General features: G+C 43.3%; 3 protein-coding genes across 6 annotated transcripts in view; 2 read left to right on the top strand and 1 right to left on the bottom strand.

The window, feature by feature from the left end:
• The window catches only part of LOC110509334 (protein Niban 2), a 61,842-nt gene extending 59,059 nt beyond the window's left edge, over positions 1–2,783 (top strand). Inside the window, exon 14 of the mRNA XM_036968295.2 lies at positions 112–2,783. Coding sequence (XP_036824190.2) covers positions 112–1,274 — 1,163 coding nt within the window. The 3' untranslated portion in view covers positions 1,275–2,783. The remainder of the gene's footprint in view (positions 1–111) is intronic.
• Positions 2,784–2,785: 2 nt separating this feature from the next.
• slc31a2 (solute carrier family 31 member 2) lies at positions 2,786–14,021 on the bottom strand. Of its 3 annotated transcripts, XM_090227029.1 has the most exons (5): positions 12,427–12,624; positions 11,728–11,877; positions 4,645–4,711; positions 4,117–4,321; positions 2,786–3,861 (listed from the first exon to the last, which is right to left on the bottom strand). In XM_090227029.1, the coding sequence occupies exons 2-5, from the start codon at positions 11,746–11,748 to the stop codon at positions 3,696–3,698; spliced, it is 459 nt and encodes a 152-aa protein (XP_090083155.1). In that variant the 5' UTR covers positions 11,749–11,877; positions 12,427–12,624; the 3' UTR covers positions 2,786–3,695. The 3 variants fall into 3 exon arrangements, with proteins under 3 accessions (XP_090083155.1, XP_021446453.3, XP_021446452.3); XM_021590778.3 differs by lacking the exons at positions 11,728–11,877; positions 12,427–12,624 and adding an exon at positions 13,591–14,021; XM_021590777.3 differs by lacking the exon at positions 11,728–11,877 and having other exon boundaries at positions 12,427–13,765.
• Positions 13,664–17,380, top strand: part of si:ch211-282j22.3 (ER degradation-enhancing alpha-mannosidase-like protein 3) — a 19,898-nt gene continuing 16,181 nt past the window's right edge. The window contains exons 1-6 of one of the 2 annotated variants that reach the window (XM_021590775.3): positions 13,664–14,527; positions 14,717–14,762; positions 15,094–15,194; positions 15,594–15,633; positions 15,972–16,084; positions 16,329–16,482. In XM_021590775.3, coding sequence (XP_021446450.2) covers positions 14,385–14,527; positions 14,717–14,762; positions 15,094–15,194; positions 15,594–15,633; positions 15,972–16,084; positions 16,329–16,482 — 597 coding nt within the window. In that variant the 5' untranslated portion in view covers positions 13,664–14,384. The remainder of the gene's footprint in view (positions 14,528–14,716; positions 14,763–15,093; positions 15,195–15,593; positions 15,634–15,971; positions 16,085–16,328; positions 16,483–17,380) is intronic. The other variant, XM_021590773.3, reaches the window with a different exon arrangement.

The following is a 17,380-nucleotide window of genomic DNA, read 5'->3' as shown; positions in this document are numbered from 1 at the left end:
GGCACACTTATGATTATATAGACAGGACCTGATCCTAGATCAGCAGATTCAGCAGTGCTAATCTGAGGCGATTTGTGAATTTGGAGCTGACGTAAATCTGTGTGCCTACAGCTGTGAAAGAGGCGGCAGTCCAGAAGAGACACAACCTGTACAGAGACAGCATGATCCTGACCAACAGCGACCCCGACCTCCACCTGCTGGGGGAGAGCCCCTCGGTAGACTGGGCCGCCCAGTTCGGTGGCGGGGATGAGGAGTCTGACGAGTCCCCGGAAGGATGTGGCCGGTCCAAATGGCGGCGCAGGCAAGTGGTCTCCATGATCAAGCTGGACGGGATGGGCCCGCTGCCCTACGAGTCGTGCTTGGAGGTGCCGGGGGTGGATTTCATCCCCGAGGAGGGGGAGATGGAGGGGGGGGTGGATTTCATCCCCGAGGAGGGGGGGATGGAGGGGGGGGTGGATTTCATCCCCGAGGAGGGGGGGATGGAGGAGGGGGGGGATTTCATCCCCGAGGAAGAGGGAGCGACCCCCATGGAACCAGAGCCAAATTCCCCAGACAACGTGCAGGAGATCCGTTACCTCATCAATCCGGTGGTGGAGATGGTTGTCCCGGCCTCAGAGGAGGACTTGGCTGTTCTCCCCAATGGGACAGAGCCGGGGATGCTGACGCTAGAAGGCGAAGAGGAGGAGGTGACGCTCATCACCACCGTGGTGGAGGAGGTGCACTGGAAGTCACTGCAGTGGAAAAGTGCCCCACAGGAAGTGAGCAAGCAGCTGATAGAAAGAGGTCCAGACCAGAAAGCTGAAGGGGAGCTTCAGGAAAAAGGGGAGGCAGCTATTGAGGGCAAGGTAGAGGGCATCGAGAACGCCTTACAGGAAATGGCGATAATGATACAGGAGGAGAGGCAGGACGAGGTGGAGGCAGCCATCGAGGGAGAAGATGAGGCTATCGAGAATGCCATACAGGAAATAGAGATGGCGGTACAGGAAGAGGATGAAGACAGGATAACGGAGTGTGCCGTAGACTCTGACGCTGAGCTGGCCCCACCATTGGCTGACTCCAGCCCCCGGCACCACGATGACAGCGGCTTCCAGTCACTGACCAATGAGGCCTTGGATGAGGGCGAAGCTCAGCCAATGAAGGATGTTCTGAAAACAGAGGACTCTCTAACCGATCCAGGTGAGGTTGAGGTGATTGTGGAACAGGGAAACGCTGCACTTCACGACAACTCTGAGACCGGGGAGGACTCTGAAACTGAAATTTTATATGACATTTGAATGGGAAGACAAGGGAGAATATTTCATTTTTTTACCTCATTTTCATCATCTCCAGCACAATACCAGTGTCAACATACCTGATGATATCATCAAAAGTGACGTGGGGAGCAAGAAAATACCCTCCCTTGGGCTAGAAACTTATTGCAGGTTTTGAAAATCCTTTTTCTGACTTTGAATCTTACCCTGTGGTGTCACAGATCATAGAAAGGCAGCGTTTTCACATGTAGACACTGGTATGGTTCTGGAGATGACGAATATGAGGTGGAAAAGTTACTTTACACTACAGATGTCCATGTGTAAGAGCCTTCAGGATATATTCACAGAGATGCATGGCAGGATAGACGTGGAACACTTTATGGTGCATGGGTACACACTCACTGGTCATTGCATGACCTCTTACTGAGCACTAGGAGGCACTGTAAGCTGGCTTTTGACACAACCGGCTCTGTTTTACCTCTTTGTCATGCCATCTTACTGTAATATGGGCATTGTCGAAAACATATCATTATAGAGATTCAGCTATCGTTGCATTCAGGGCCTGGGAGCTCTGCTTTTTAACACGTTTTAACAATGACTTGGCACACTAGTGTATAAAATCAGCCAGAGTGATTTTGTCTTGAAATAAGTTTAAGCCTCGTTTTTGAAGCGTTTAATTTTAAATTTTCACAAGCAGCCTTTTGGTATCTTTTCACAGTGCATGACGAGGCACTTGCTTACTTCCTACTTTTCTGTCTGCTTCCAGTTGACTAACACAGTCACTAGTGTTATCATAGATGCTCGAGGTCCTGTGTCAGCCACAGTGCCACGAACACGTTTAGTTATTACTAAAGGGACTTGCTCTGCTGATATCTTGTCTTGACTGTGACGCATCAGAGTCTCTCGTCTGCGTGTGGGAGTGTGTTGTATAGATGGTTGACAGCACGCTATGTACCTTGTCATGAAGAGGCCTCTGTCAGTCTAAATAAAATGAAAAATGAAGTTGGCTTTGAGTGCAGATCCATCACACCTTCCTCTTTGTCCAGTCTCCTCCGGCCACACCAAGGGAATAAACCAAGTCTATATTTGTTTATTTTCCCCACTCTTCAAAATGAGGGAAATTGGATTTATGATGATTTTCTATCCATGCTATGTTTATGGCCACTGTATATATTTGTTCTTAACCAGGCTGAGTTTGTAGTCTTGGGGAAAATGGGTCCATGTATCTCCGTGACTTAAAAGGATAGTTCACTCTGAACTACTCCTTTAAGACGGAGTCCTTCTGTTTCCTTCCTCTATTTATGACAAATACTCTGTATGGTGCCCAATGCGTTATCCTCGGCTATAGTCTTCATTTTGTGTAAAGCCCTACACAAGAGCTTTTTATTGATTTGTATGACAAACTATACTTATGGATTAATAAATATATTGATTTGATGTTTTTTTTGTATTTCTCATCTATCTCGACTAAAATGGTCAACTGTTTAACCCAATTAAGTACTTAAAAAAATTGAATTAAATATGTTAACAAAAGGTTAGTGGTATTTGTTTTATTACTATCTGTAAAATACAACAGTAGTAAGCACATGTTCATATTAAGTCCATTGAAAAGCTCAGATTAAAAGCAGGCCATGATCTACTTTCAGTTTACTGTAGATCAATAGGATTTGAAGAAAAGCTTTGCGTTCATCCATGATTAGGTTACCGTATAATTCAACAGGAAATATGCCTCTGAAATGTATTTAGGATATCAAAAGGCACTAAAAGGTTGGGGTATACGGTCTCTCTCACAAATGATTAACGAGAGCCGCATTTTCAGTTCTATGTACTTAAGAGCAATTTAAACACTTACATAATGAGCCTGACAGAGTTACAACACTCAATCACATGCTTCTGTGCTGTCAGTGGCAATTCCAGAAAATGTCTTGTGACTAGTGCTGACGAAATGCATAATCTCAGTTCCCTCTGCAAGTAAGCCTGACCTTGGCGTTAGATGCTAGAATGAGGCCACAGGTTGAACTCAAGCTCTTCTCAAACATATGTCAGTGGATATGCATAGTACAGTAGGTCATACAGGGTAACACAAAAAAAATAAGCATTAACTTCCTGAGACTTATCTTAAATGTACCATGGGTGTGCTCGATCACTCCCCTACCATGCTGTACTCTTTGTCACACTATGGAAGCCTCCATCTTGCTTTTTACTTCGCACACCTCTGCTTTAAGATAAGTAGGGGAGAACCACCTTTCACTTCAGGTAACTTGAAGTGACAGTCACGGGGAGATCTATCGCACATGGAGTGTGCAACAGGGTCGGTATGAAAAACACCATGAGGTGCTGTGATATGTTTGTCAGAGCACATCTTTGTCCAACAGGATAACTAGTGCCTATAGATCTATAGTCCAGGAAAATGATTATTCTCGTTCTGTTGATTCCACTGTTTGATCAGATTTGACCCAGTAGCGGGAACCCTATGAAGTATCCCAGGACGGAGCCCAAGATGACCCCCAGGAAGATCCAGGTGTTGTAGGACATGACGCACAACATCAGCATGTAGCCAAGGGTTACCTGCAGGATGTGCAGGGCTGTCTGGATCCCACGGAGAAGCCATCTGGGTGAAATGAGACAGGGAGAACAGTTATTGCAGTAGTCTCCCTGGTAATTATATACAGGTGCACATTTCAGGTTCTCGTGTCTAATGACCTGCTCGGTTTTCTTATAATTGATCGGTCATTCGTCGGCCTGTGAAACCAGGTGCTTGCACTCTCTGGCCAATTTGGGGATCTGGTGGATGAAAGCCAGCGTCCCTGGAACGTGGTAATCACAGACGACTACATGGGCAGGGCTGCTCCTGTGTGAATCCTACCTGTTCGTGGGGGAGAGAGTGGGGGCAGTCTGTTCCATGGGGGCCAGAGAGGACACCGACAGGCTACTGGCTAATGCAGTGCTGCTTCCCCGGCAGTCTGAGGAGTGGAAGGGAGAGGGGCGCTTCCCCAGCCAGACCCTCCACACCTTCAGCAGCTCGTAGAACACGGTCAACAGGAGAACCACGAACACCGACAGCACCATCCCTGCAAACACATTGGCCACAGAGATTATCGCGGTTGACAACAATGATGGTCATCAACAGTGGCCCCAAAAGTGTCTGCTATATTTATAGTACTGTAGAGTCAACAGCAGTTCCTTAACATGAGTAAGAAACCACTGCATGCGTCACTAGATGCCCTATTGGAACAGGTCATAAGCAACAAGTGCTAATTTGCTACCTGAAACACTATGCAGAATGGTGGGGCTGAACTGTACTTGGGAAAAATGTAATAGTCAAGCAGACAAACGGGTTCAAAAATATCATTTAGATTCTCCTGAGGGCATAGGTCTGTCAGTGTTGGCCTACCTGCAGGTCCTTGCACATCCCAGAAGTGAAACAGCAGCGTCACGCTGCTCCCTGCCTCAAAGGTCATCTGGATGAGAAAAGAGCAATTGAACAACAAGTAAACAGCAGTATACTGCAAGGAAGCGGACCAGGTTTGGGACCTGTGCAGGAAATCCTGGTTACATGGACGTGAAATCTAAAGCTTGGTCAGGTAGATAATGACATGTTATTTCTGTCTGACAGGAATGTGCTTTGTTGCCGTTGATCCAAACTCTGCCAGACAGACTGACTCCTGTTAATATGACCAATTGGTCTATCATTTATCTAAAAACATGTAAACTATGATTTTTGTTTCATATTTCCATATGTTGTTGCTTAGACCTTACTTTACATCTTTTGAGGTTTTTGTGTTGTGCCTGCCATCTCTTGAGACACAACATGCTCTTGAATTCAGGGTGGGTTTCATTGACAGTATAATATAAAACAGATATTCCTATTCAAGTACAATATAAAAACAACATATTTCCACCTGACTATCCTACCCATCCTTGAATTTGGCGACGTCATTTACAAAATAGCCTCCAACACTCTACTCTACTACAACATATTCGTTGCCAAATCCACTGGTTCCAGGTCATCTATAAGTCTCTGCTAGGTAAAGATCTGCCTTATCTCAGCTCACTTATCATAGCAACACCCACCCGTAGCACGCACTCTAGCAGGTATATTTCATTCTCCCCTTGCATCTTGGGGAAGTATACCATATACAAAAGTGATGTGGAAACCTCTTTGGATTATAACTTTAGAATTGGTTGATATACTACGACTGTGATGTGTGGTTGTGTCACTTAACTATTTTAAGATTAATGCACTCACTAAGTCGCTCTGGATAAGAGCGCCTGTTAAATTACTAAAATGTAAAAATAAAAGTCAATGCATTTCAGAAACAAACAAATATACAAAACACAGACACACTAAAGCAAGCTGTAGAATCTCAAAACCTCTCCTTATCTGCCCCTCTACCTACATCACGTTTTGCAATCCTTTCAATTATTTAATATATCAGTCACCAACAATAAACCACATATACTTAAAACATACACTATCACCAACAACAAACTAAATCTAACATGTTACAATAAGCAAATAATATAATTCAATTATACTCAGCTCATTACTCTTTTTTTTACAGTTCTCAATTTTTATGTTTTCCTTTATTTTATTTTGGACAGTTCATTTTTTATAGTTTTCCTGGCAAATAATCCAACATCTTCCAAAAAAAATAAGAATGAAAATGTGTATATACAGTGGGGCAAGAAAGTATTTAGTCAGCCACCAATTGTGCAAGTTCTCCCACTTAAAAAGATGAGGCCTGTAATTTATCATAGGTACACTTCAACTATGACAGACAATGAGAAGAAAAAAATCCAGAAAATCACATTGTAGGATTTTTTATGAATTTGCAAATTATGGTGGAAAATAAGTATTTGGTCAATAACAAAAGTTTATCTCAATACTTTGTTATATACCCTTTGTTGGCAATGACCGAGGTCAAACGTTTTCTGTAAGTCTTCACAAGGTTTTCACACACTGTTGCTGGTATTTTGGCCCATTCCTCCATGCAGATCTCCTCTAGAGCAGTGATGTTTTGGGGCTGTTGCTGGGCAGCACGGACTTTCAACTCCCTCCAAAGATTTTCTATGGGGTTGAGATCTGGAGACTGGCTAGGCCACTCCAGGCCCTTGAAATGCTTCTTACGAAGCCACTCCTTCGTTGCCCGGGCGGTGTGTTTGGGATCATTGTCATGCTGAAAGACCCAGCCACGTTTCATCTTCAATGCCCTTGCTGATGGAAGGAGGTTTTCACTCAAAATCTCACGATACATGGCCCCATTCATTCTTTCCTTTACACGGATCAGTCGTCCTGGTCCCTTTGTAGAAAAACAGCCCCAAATCATGATGTTTCCACCCCCATGCTTCACAGTAGGTATGGTGTTCTTTGGATGCAACTCAGCATTCTTTCTCCTCCAAACACGACGAGTTGAGTTTTTACCAAAAGGTTAGATTTTGGTTTCATCTGACTATATGACATTCTCCCAATCTTCTTCTGGATCATCCAAATGCTCTCTAGCAAACTTCAGACGGGCCTGGACATGTACTGGCTTAAGCAGGGGGACACGTCTGGCACTGCAGGATTTGAGTCCCTGGCGGCGTAGTGTGTTACTGATGGTAGTAGGCTTTGTTACTTGGTCCCAGCTCTCTGTAGGTCATTCACTAGGTCCCCCCGTGTGGTTCTGGGATTTGTGCTCACCGTTCTTGTACAATTTTGTTTCTGGTGTCCTTTGACAGCTTTTTGGTCTTGGCCATAGTGGAGTTTGGAGTGTGACTGTTTGAGGTTGTGGACAGGTCCTTTATACTGATAACAAGTTCAAACAGGTGCCATTAATACAGGTAACGAGTGGAGGACAGAGGAGCCTCTTAAAGAAGTTACAGGTCTGTGAGAGCTAGAAATCTTGCTTGTTTGTAGGTGACCAAATACTTATTTTCCACCATAATTTGCAAATAAATTCATAAAAAATCCTACAATGTGATTTTCTTTCCTCATGTCTGTCATAGTTGAAGTGACCTATGATAAATTACAGGCCTCCATCTTTTTAAGTGGGAGAACTTGCACAATTGGTGGCTGACTAAATACTTTTTTTGCCCCACTGTGTGTGTGTGTGTGTGTGTGTGTGTATGTATGTGAGTTCTCAATATTTTTCCTTTTCCTCTCCCTACCACACACAAATTCCAGTAAGTATTCATTTTCACTTAAAGGTTACAAAATAGCACAATAGTATGGACTTACAGGCTACAGAATAACATAAGTATAAAAAATATGTATACTTAAATTCACCTGATAAGAGGCTGCAACAACCAGATACTCGGTAGGTTATAGGTTGGCTAACCCCTTCAATAACATAGTTGCACATCTCCTATAAACTTAAGTACAGGACTCGCAGAAACTCATGAAGTTTTCCCTGGAGGACATACTGTAAGTTAGTCTTTCCAGAGGAAACAACCACAACAGGTTTTGCATTCCAAGACAAAGGGGCTCTCTGGTCTTCCAACCAAAACCAATAGTCCAAATAGTTTGTGGCAATTAAAGACAATGACCACCATTCTTAGAGCACAGATTCTGCTTGTACTGACAAACAATAGCAGTACTATGAAAAGACAGCCATGCTGTCGCATGTGAGCTTATCAGCCAATTTGATTGTCAAGAGAGCCTACTGGGTCCTAAACTGGATGCAGTGTCTCAAGGCCAGTGAAGGAAAACGAGCTCAGTGAGAGATGCATACATACACTTTTTTTTTCTTCTTGAAATTCTCAGCAGGAGCCTTTGCCTGTTTATTTGACCTTTATTTAACCAGGTAGACCAGTTGAGAACAAGTTCTCATTTACAACTGTGACCTGGCCAAGATAAAGCAAGGCAGTGCGACAAAAACACAGAGTTACACATAAACAAACGTACAGTCAATACACAATAGAAAAATCTGTATACAGTGTAAGTCAATAAATAGGCCACAGTGGCAAAGTAATTACAATTTAGAAAATTAACACTGGAGTGATAGATGTGCAGATGAGTGTGCAAAAGAGCAGAAAAACAAATATGGGGATGAGGTTTGAAGTTGGTTGGATGGATGGGCTATTTACAGATGGGCTATGTACAGCTGCAGCGATCAGTAAGCTGCTCTGATAGCTGGTGCTTAAAGTTAGTGAGAAAGATATGTCTCCAGCTTCAGTGATTTTTTTTTGCAATTCGTTCCAGTCATTGGCGGCAGAGAACTGGAAGGAAAGGCGGCCAAGAGGTTGGCTTTGGGGATGACCAGTGAAATATACCTGCTGGAGCGCGTGCTACGGATGGGTGTTGCTATGGTGACCAGTGAGCTGAGATAAGGCGGGGCTTTACCTAGCAAAAACTTAGATGACCTGGAGCCAGTGGGTTTGACGACGAATATGTAGCGAGGGCCAGCCAACGAGAGCATACCGGTCACAGTGGTGGGTAGTATATTGGGCTTTGGTGACAAAACGGATAGCACTGTGATAGACTGCATCCAATTTGTTGAGTAAAGTGTTGGAGGCTATTTTGTAAATGACATCGCCAAAGTCAAGGATCGGTAGGATAGTCAGTTTTACGAGGGTATGTTTGGCAGCATGAGGGAAGGAGGCTTTGTTGCGAAATAGGAAGCCGAATCTAGATTTAATTTTGGGATTGGAGATTTTTATTTTATTTTACCTTTATTTAACCAGGTAGGCAAGTTGAGAACAAGTTCTCATTTACAATTGCGACCTGGCCAAGATAAAGCAAAGCAGTTCGACACACAACAACACAGTTACACATGGAGTAAAACAAACATACAGTCAATAATACAGTAGAAACAAGTCTATATACGATGTGAGCAAATGAGGTAAAGGCAAAAAAAAATGCCATGGTGGCAAAGTAAATACAATATAGCAAGTAAAACACTGGAATGGTAGATTTGCAGTGGAAGAATGTGCAAAGTAGGAATAAAAATAATGGGGTGCAAAGGAGCAAAATAAATAAAATAAATACAGTAGGGAAAGAGGTAGTTGTTTGGGCTAAATTATAGGTGGGCTATGTACAGGTTCAGTAATATGTGAGCTGCTCTGACAGTTGGTGCTTAAAGCTAGTGAGGGAGGGAGATAAGTGTTTCCAGTTTCAGAGATTTTTGTAGTTCGTTCCAGTCATTGGCAGCAGAGAACTGGAAGGAGAGGCGGCCAAATAAATAATTGCTTTTGGGGGTGACCAGAGAGATATACAGTGCCTTGCGAAAGTATTCGGCCCCCTTGAACTTTGCGACCTTTTGCCACATTTCAGGCTTCAAACATAAAGATATAAAACTGCATTTTTTTGTGAAGAATCAACAACAAGTGGGACACAATCATGAAGTGGAACAACATTTATTGGATATTTCAAACTTTCTTAACAAATCAAAAACTGAAAAATTGGGCGTGCAAAATTATTCAGCCCCCTTAAGTTAATACTTTGTAGCGCCACCTTTTGCTGCGATTACAGCTGTAAGTCGCTTGGGGTATGTCTCTATCAGTTTTGCACATCAAGAGACTGACATTTTTTCCCATTCCTCCTTGCAAAACAGCTCGAGCTCAGTGAGGTTGGATGGAGAGCATTTGTGAACAGCAGTTTTCAGTTCTTTCCACAGATTCTCGATTGGATTCAGGTCTGGCCATTCTAACACCTGGATATGTTTATTTTTGAACCATTCCATTGTAGATTTAGCTTTATGTTTTGGATCATTGTCTTGTTGGAAGACAAATCTCCGTCCCAGTCTCAGGTCTTTTACAGACTCCATCAGGTTTTCTTCCAGAATGGTTCTGTATTTGGATCCATCCATCTTCCCATCAATTTTAACCATCTTCCCTGTCCCTGCTGAAGAAAAGCAGGCCCAAACCATGATGCTGCCACCACCATGTTTGACAGTGGGGATGGTGTGTTCAGCTGTGTTGCTTTTACGCCAAACATAACGTTTTGCATTGTTGCCAAAAAGTTCAATTTTGGTTTCATCTGACCAGAGCACCTTCTTCCACATGTTTGGTGTGTCTCCCAGGTGGCGTGTGGCAAACTTTAAACAACACTTTTTATGGATATCTTTAAGAAATGGCTTTCTTCTTGCCACTCTTCCATAAAGGCCAGATTTGTGCAATATACGACTGATTGTTGTCCTATGGACAGAGTCTCCCACCTCAGCTGTAGATCTCTGCAGTTCATCCAGAGTGATCATGGGCCTCTTGGCTGCATCTCTGATCATTCTTCTCCTTGTATGAGCTGAAAGTTTAGAGGGACGGCAGGTCTTGGTAGATTTGCAGTGGTCTGATACTCCTTCCATTTCAATATTATCGCTTGCACAGTGCTCCTTGGGATGTTTAAAGCTTGGGAAATCTTTTTGTATCCAAATCCGGCTTTAAACTTCTTCACAACAGTATCTCGAACCTGCCTGGTGTGTTCCTTGTTCTTCATGCTCTCTGCACTTTTAACGGACCTCTGAGACTATCACAGTGCAGGTGCATTTATACGGAGACTTGATTACACACAGGTGGATTGTATTTATCATCATTAGTCATTTAGGTCAACATTGGATCATTCAGAGATCCTCACTAAACTTCTGGAGAGAGTTTGCTGCACTGAAAGTAAAGGGGCTGAATAATTTTGCACGCCCAATTTTTCAGTTTTTGATTTGTTAAAAAAGTTTGAAATATCCAATAAATGTCATTCCACTTCATGATTGTGTCCCACTTGTTGTTGATTCTTCACAAAAAAATACAGTTTTATATCTTTATGTTTGAAGCCTGAAATGTGGCAAAAGGTCGCAAAGTTCAAGGGGGCCGAATACTTTCGCAAGGCACTGTACCTGCTGGAGCGTGTGCTACAGGTGGGTGATGCTATGGTGACCAGCGAGCTGAGATAAGGGGGGACTTTACCTAGCAGGGTCTTGTAGATGACATGGAGCCAGTGGGTTTGGCGACGAGTATGAAGCGAGGGCCAGCCAACGAGAGCGTACAATGGTGGGTAGTATATGGGGCTTTGGTGACAAAACGGATTGCACTGTGATAGACTGCATCCAATTTGTTGAGTAGGGTATTGGAGGCTATTTTGTAAATGACATCGCCGAAGTCGAGGATTGGTAGGATGGTCAGTTTTACAAGGGTATGTTTGGCAGCATGAGTGAAGGATGCTTTGTTGCGAAATAGGAAGCCAATTCTAGATTTAACTTTGGATTGGAGATGTTTGATATGGGACTGGAAGGAGAGTTTACAGTCTAACCAGACACCTAGGTATTTGTAGTTGTCCACGTATTCTAAGTCAGAGCCGTCCAGAGTAGTGATGTTGGACAGGCGGGCAGGTGCGGGCAGCGATCGGTTGAAGAGCATGCATTTAGTTTTACTTGTATTTAAGAGCAATTGGAGGCCACGGAAGGAGAGTTATGGCATTGAAGCTTGCCTGGAGGGTTAGTAACAGTGTCCAAAGAAGGGCAAGAAGTATACAGAATGGTGTCGTCTGCGTAGAGGTGGATCAGAGACTCACCAGCAGCAAGAGCGACATCATTGATGTATACAGAGAAAAGTCGGCCTGAGAATTGAACCCTGTGGCACCCCCATTGAGACTGCCAGAGGTCCGGACAACAGGCTCTCCGATTTGACACACCAGGCGAGGCAGTCATTAGAGAAACCAAGGCTATTGAGTGCAGATAAAAATGTGATTTATGGAAAGATATAGCCCATGATCCATTATCAGATTTGAATAATGTAGTGACATAAGAGAAATTGTGGACATCCAATTAGGCAATTGGTCTATGTATGGCTCAAAGTATTCAAACTCTTACATAACATAGGTCACTTTCCATATACTAGTGACCAGAAAGGTTGCGAGATCGTATCCCCGAGCTGACAAGGTAAACATCTGTCGTTCTGCCCCTGAACAAGGCAGTTAACCCACTGTTCCTAGGCCGTCATTGAAAATAAGAATTTGTTCTTAACTGACTTGCCTAGTTAAGTAAAGGTTTAAAAAATAAATAAAATATATAAAGTATCAATAGCGCCAGCAGCACTCACATTACAGTAGCCTACAACATGTTCGTTCGTTCGCTCGCTCTCTCCCTCTCTCTCTCTGTCATGCAAAACAGTTAAATGGTGTAATGCTCTGCGAAAGTATTACCTACATATGATTGTGTTGTATCACCAAAAAAACAAATGCAACACAACACTATGCGAAGAAACTACTTACAGACATGATAGATCAACTTGAGCAGACAAATAAGATTTTTTGGGGGGGTGGGTTTCCTCAGGCCCTTTGACTCCCCATCACCGACGAGAGCGAACTAGAGACGACGTTTTGACGGGATTTAGTTGCATTCCACTTCTTCTCGTTTCTGGCAGCAGGCTACCATAAACATGCTTCTGCCCTGCACAGTTTGACAATGATGATGCCGCGGCACCACATGACGTTATAAAATGTCGCAAGGGTAGATGGTAGATGTAGTCTTGTGCATATCATTAATTTGCAAGGCAGCTAGACGCAATCGGCAACAATGTGTAGAAGGGAGATTCCTGGATGTGTAGTATCGGTGGAAAAAGTTGTTTGTAAACTGTAGTAGTCCGCATTGTGCTGGAGATCAGAGGTGCCCAGTGAGAGGAAGGCAGGTTGAGGTTGCCAGGATCGTAATGTAGAAGGTGTCATATGCTGAGGCAGTGAAGATAGTAGTAGTGGAGGATGGGTCCAGGGGCAGGTTGAGGGATCGTGAGTAGGTAGAGGCCAGTAGAGAGTGATAGGAATAACATGGGCTTTAGTACAATTGTTTTGTTTTTTTTTTGGGGGGGGGGGCGTTCATGGCCAACAATTCTACCACAGAAATGGAAGGCAAATGACAGAGGATAGATGTTGTGGTGGCAGCTGCAGAGAAGTACTTGGGTTTACGAGATTTCACAAAGTGTAATGAATTCATACTACGGGATAGTAGGCGGTGGCATGCACCTATAACATTTGTTTGCGGACCGCCATAAAACAAAGATACAATCTCAGTATCTCCACTTACATTCGAATGTGATAGCTTAGCCTACATTTAGGCATACTTCATAGTCTAATAATGCATACGAAAGGATAGACATATTGCAAAGTGTTGTTTTAAAATTGACCATGCTTCTCTGGTTGATCTAGCAAGTTAAAAAAGTATGCCTACATTGTAACTCAATATTATGGCTATAACTGATCATGTAACTTTGAAAACCAGCAACCTTTGACGTCAACATTCATATCGTGATACGCTCCATCACGATACAAACGACGTAAATTGGGCTTGTTTGACATTGCAGGCAACTGCCGACTGACTGATCCACAAAGAACATTGTATCATAAATAACTACTCATTATTTGTAGATCAGCGAGTCATACTTGGACGGTGTTGATCCTCTCGAACACAGCCAATGTCTTCCTTTTACTTCTGCCGCCTCGACCAATAGCGTCACGAGGTATCCTCAAAGCTCGTCGTTTGTAGTAGACTGCTTGCTAAGTAAGTAGCCACCAAAGAAGCTAAGCACCGTCTGATTTGGTTTCTCCCTGGGGTTTCGACGGTTTGGTTGAAAAAAAAACAACATTTGGGTCGGGAGACAGACGTTGTCCGTGTCACTGGGGCTGACACGGAAGAGGAGGGCTGTGTTGCAATACGAAGCAGACATCACCACTGGCTCCTCTTTGTTAATTAGCTAGCTAAGTTCGCTAACTAGCCAGCTAAGCTGATGGGAGTTCCTTCCTGTCATTTTGAGTATACGCCTGATTATAGACTGGGAAATCACGCTAGTGAACAGAAGAGGAGGTTCGTGTGTGATTCAAAGTATATGGACATAGCTAGATAGCTTGCAAGCTAGGTACACCCACAGATGTCTATTGTGGCAAAGTTCAATCTCCAACGTACCCGGTGGTTCTCTTGTTAGGCTCGCTAATTATTGATCCTGGCAAGGGTAACATGCAAGTAACCTGATTGTTGTTGTCAATTAGCTATTTTGACAGCTAAGTCCATCAACTGTAGTGGAGACAACCAGTTGTCAAGTCTCTGAACTCTAGTGCTTGTCCATGAGACCACTTCATGCAGGTTCCGGGAGAAGAAATGCATTGGACTATATGATTTTTCAGGGACCTCATTGAGAGCACAGGAACACCCACTTGTGTACAGACGTGTCAGAGATTAAATGGGTGCAAAGCTGTTTTGCTGGCCACAGGGTTCTCCTGGCATTGCCATGATGCTGAGAGCCCTACTCCTTACAGGCCTTTTTAGCTGGGCCAATGGCCAGGAAGGTCAGGCCATGTTACCAGAAGAAAAGAGCAAAATCAGGTGAGATAACAACCGTGTGTGATCACACTCCAGCATTGCGCAATGCCCACATTTTACTGAGTGGCGAGGTCTGTGCTGTGAAGACGAAGGGACTAAATCGTTGAACACACCAGCACTTTACCTATCCATCATCTTGTCTGTTAGAAATGACTTGGTTATGTTGATGTAGTATATTTCTTTCTGTTACAGGGACCAGATCGTTGAGATGTTCGATCATGCCTATGGCAGCTATATGGTAAGTCTGTCTGACCACATAATTTCTAATAACACATCAGATGTATGCCATTTTGCATTATTATTGTCACTTTCAACTACATTGGGCAAAATTGGATGCTTCAGGCCATAGCTATGGCTGTTTGTCTGTTACTGACCATGTAGCTGGCCAGGGCATGCTTCTGTTAACTGTTTTGTTGATATTGTATTCTTGCTCAAACAGCTCTCTGACTTGACTGTGTGCCATCCACTCGGGCCTATACTTCCAAGTTCAAACGTATTTAAACAAGTGTTCCTCCTAATTAGTACATGTACCGTACCCTGACTGCACCTGTTCCCTGATTCTGCCACAGAAATATGCGTACCCAGCGGACGAGCTGATGCCCCTGAGCTGCAGGGGGAGGGTGCGTGGTCTGGAGCCCAACAGGGGAGACATCGACGACTCTCTGGGGAAGTGAGTACAACCGCACGTTTCTCAATATGTAACGCTCATGGGAAAAGGAAATGCATTTGGACTTGATGTGGGAAAGCCTGTTATACTCTGTTTGACATGACCTACCCGAACCCTCTCTGGTTCTTCCTTAAGACCTTGTATGTAACACTTAGCCTGGAAACACAGTAGAGGATGGCTATGGTGAAGCTGACATGGAGCAGGATCTAGGTTGTGTTGTGTGTGCAGAAGTTCATCCTCCTGACCTGGGTCATTTTCATTAAGCACCAAATGGAATAAGACGGGCTGAAACAGGGCAGGACTATCCGAACTTGTCCAATAAGAAACTACAGTTTTCAAGGTTTTGTTGCAAACATTTTTGCTATGGTGTCCCCTAACAAATATAACCTTGTTTTCTCCTAGGTTCTCCCTCACTCTGATTGACACCCTGGATACTCTGGTGGTGAGTATCTGATCCTGTCTGTGTGGCTATAATTGTAGTCAGCTGTAGTACCACAAATGTCTATAGAGAAATCCATGAAGAAATGGGATCCATTTTCATGACAACCCCTCAGAGCCACTCACATAAAGTACATGGCAGTATAGACTAAATGGATAGCCCTTCTTTCTAATGGTTCTGGAAACTCTAGCAAAAATCATTGAAATGTAGTAATTCACAGGAATAATTCATGTTTTTTTTTTTTTCAGGCAAGTTTCTCATTTGTTTAGTCTTAGGTATTTAAACACCTATTTCTTCAGTCTTTTCCCCTATTAACGAATGTTGCTTGTCCGTGTTTCCAGGTGTTGAACAAGCTCGACGAGTTTGAGGATGCGGTGAGGAGGACGTTGAGGGATGTCAGGCTGGACAACGATGTGGTGGTGTCTGTGTTTGAGACCAACATCCGAGTCCTGGGGTACGAACCTATACAATGCATTGTCTCACTACGACACAGTAGTTCTCCAAGATCGTGTATGATACTGGTTCAAATGTGTAATTGGACATTATGTTCTAATAACTGTACGACTTTATCATATAGTGCTGGCAGTGTTTAGATGAATAGGAAATTGTCCAGACATTGCTACGTGCTCACCACACCATCATGTTGCTCACCACACCATCATGTTGCTCACCACACCATCATCTTGCTGTCCCTACAGGGGCCTGCTGGGGGCGCATACGATGGCGGACATGCTCCGTCAGCGGGGGGAGAGGATGCAGTGGTACAGAGATGAGCTGCTCCACATGGCCAAGGAGCTGGGCAACAGACTGCTCCCTGCCTTTAACACCACCAGTGGCCTTCCCTACCCCAGGGTAACACACCTCACTCTTCACATGTCTGCTTTTCGCGGTTCCCCTGGGCGCAAAGCCTTGTTTATCAGAACTCTGTTTTTCCACAACGTCGGAAAAATACCAAACGATTCAGGTCTGAAAGGAGTAACCAGATGAATGTGAATAGAAGATTCAAAGTGATTCAAGATAGCGTTGTAGTCGAATAATTATCTGACAATACGCATGTAATACAATGACATACAATATACATAAAAAATAAAAAAAAAAATGGGTAGATTAGCTTTAATATTGCAGCTATTATTTTAAATAAATATATTAACCCCCCAAATATATTGGGGATTGGAAATGATGCAGACAATTACATTGCTACAAAATGTTTTATTTAAAAACTAATAATAATAATGTCCAACTTTATTATTTTCCCCAAACCCTACATCCTAGGACTAGATATTGGCTAATAAAACAATACTTACCCTTCCAGTTTATACAGTCTACATACTTTTCTCAGACAGTATATTTTACATTTTAGTTACCTTTTGTTTGCTTTTAGTCCCATCCTTCAGCTACCCTCAACCCCTCCCATCTATCTCTGAAGAGCATCCAGTTTTGATTTCTAGCAGCCACATATTTTTCCCGCTGTGCTGCGATGTTTCACAAAAGTTCTGGACCTTTCTGTTCTCATAGTTTCTCATAGTAAATGAAAGATAAACACCTTTGCTAAGAGTATTATTATATTATTGATCGATTTGACTATGACTTTTCAAATCACCCAGCAGTGCTATTTGCAGAGTTAGCTCCAAGTACATCAGCCATTCCTGAACCTGCGACCAAAAACAAGCTACATATGGGCAGTACCAAAACAAATGATCTCATGATTCTGTCTCTTCAAAGCACAATCTGTAGAGCTGGGATGGTTGTA

Source organism: Oncorhynchus mykiss, chromosome 29 (genome assembly GCF_057628025.1).
Source record: "Oncorhynchus mykiss isolate SJ-2025 chromosome 29, ASM5762802v1, whole genome shotgun sequence".
Classification (NCBI taxonomy): Eukaryota; Metazoa; Chordata; class Actinopteri; order Salmoniformes; family Salmonidae; genus Oncorhynchus; species Oncorhynchus mykiss.
This window is presented reverse-complemented; position numbering and strand designations above follow the sequence as displayed.

Bases quoted from the DNA above. Each gene is read 5' to 3' on its own strand.
- slc31a2 (XM_090227029.1), bottom strand. From the start codon at position 11,748: ATGATGTCGCTCTTGCTGCTG. The intron at 4,712-11,727 runs GTGAGTCTCTGA...TTTCTCATCCAG, and splicing joins TGATGTCGCTCTTGCTGCTG to ATGACCTTTGAGGCAGGGAG. The intron at 4,322-4,644 runs GTAGGCCAACAC...ATGTGTTTGCAG, and splicing joins GGATGTGCAAGGACCTGCAG to GGATGGTGCTGTCGGTGTTC.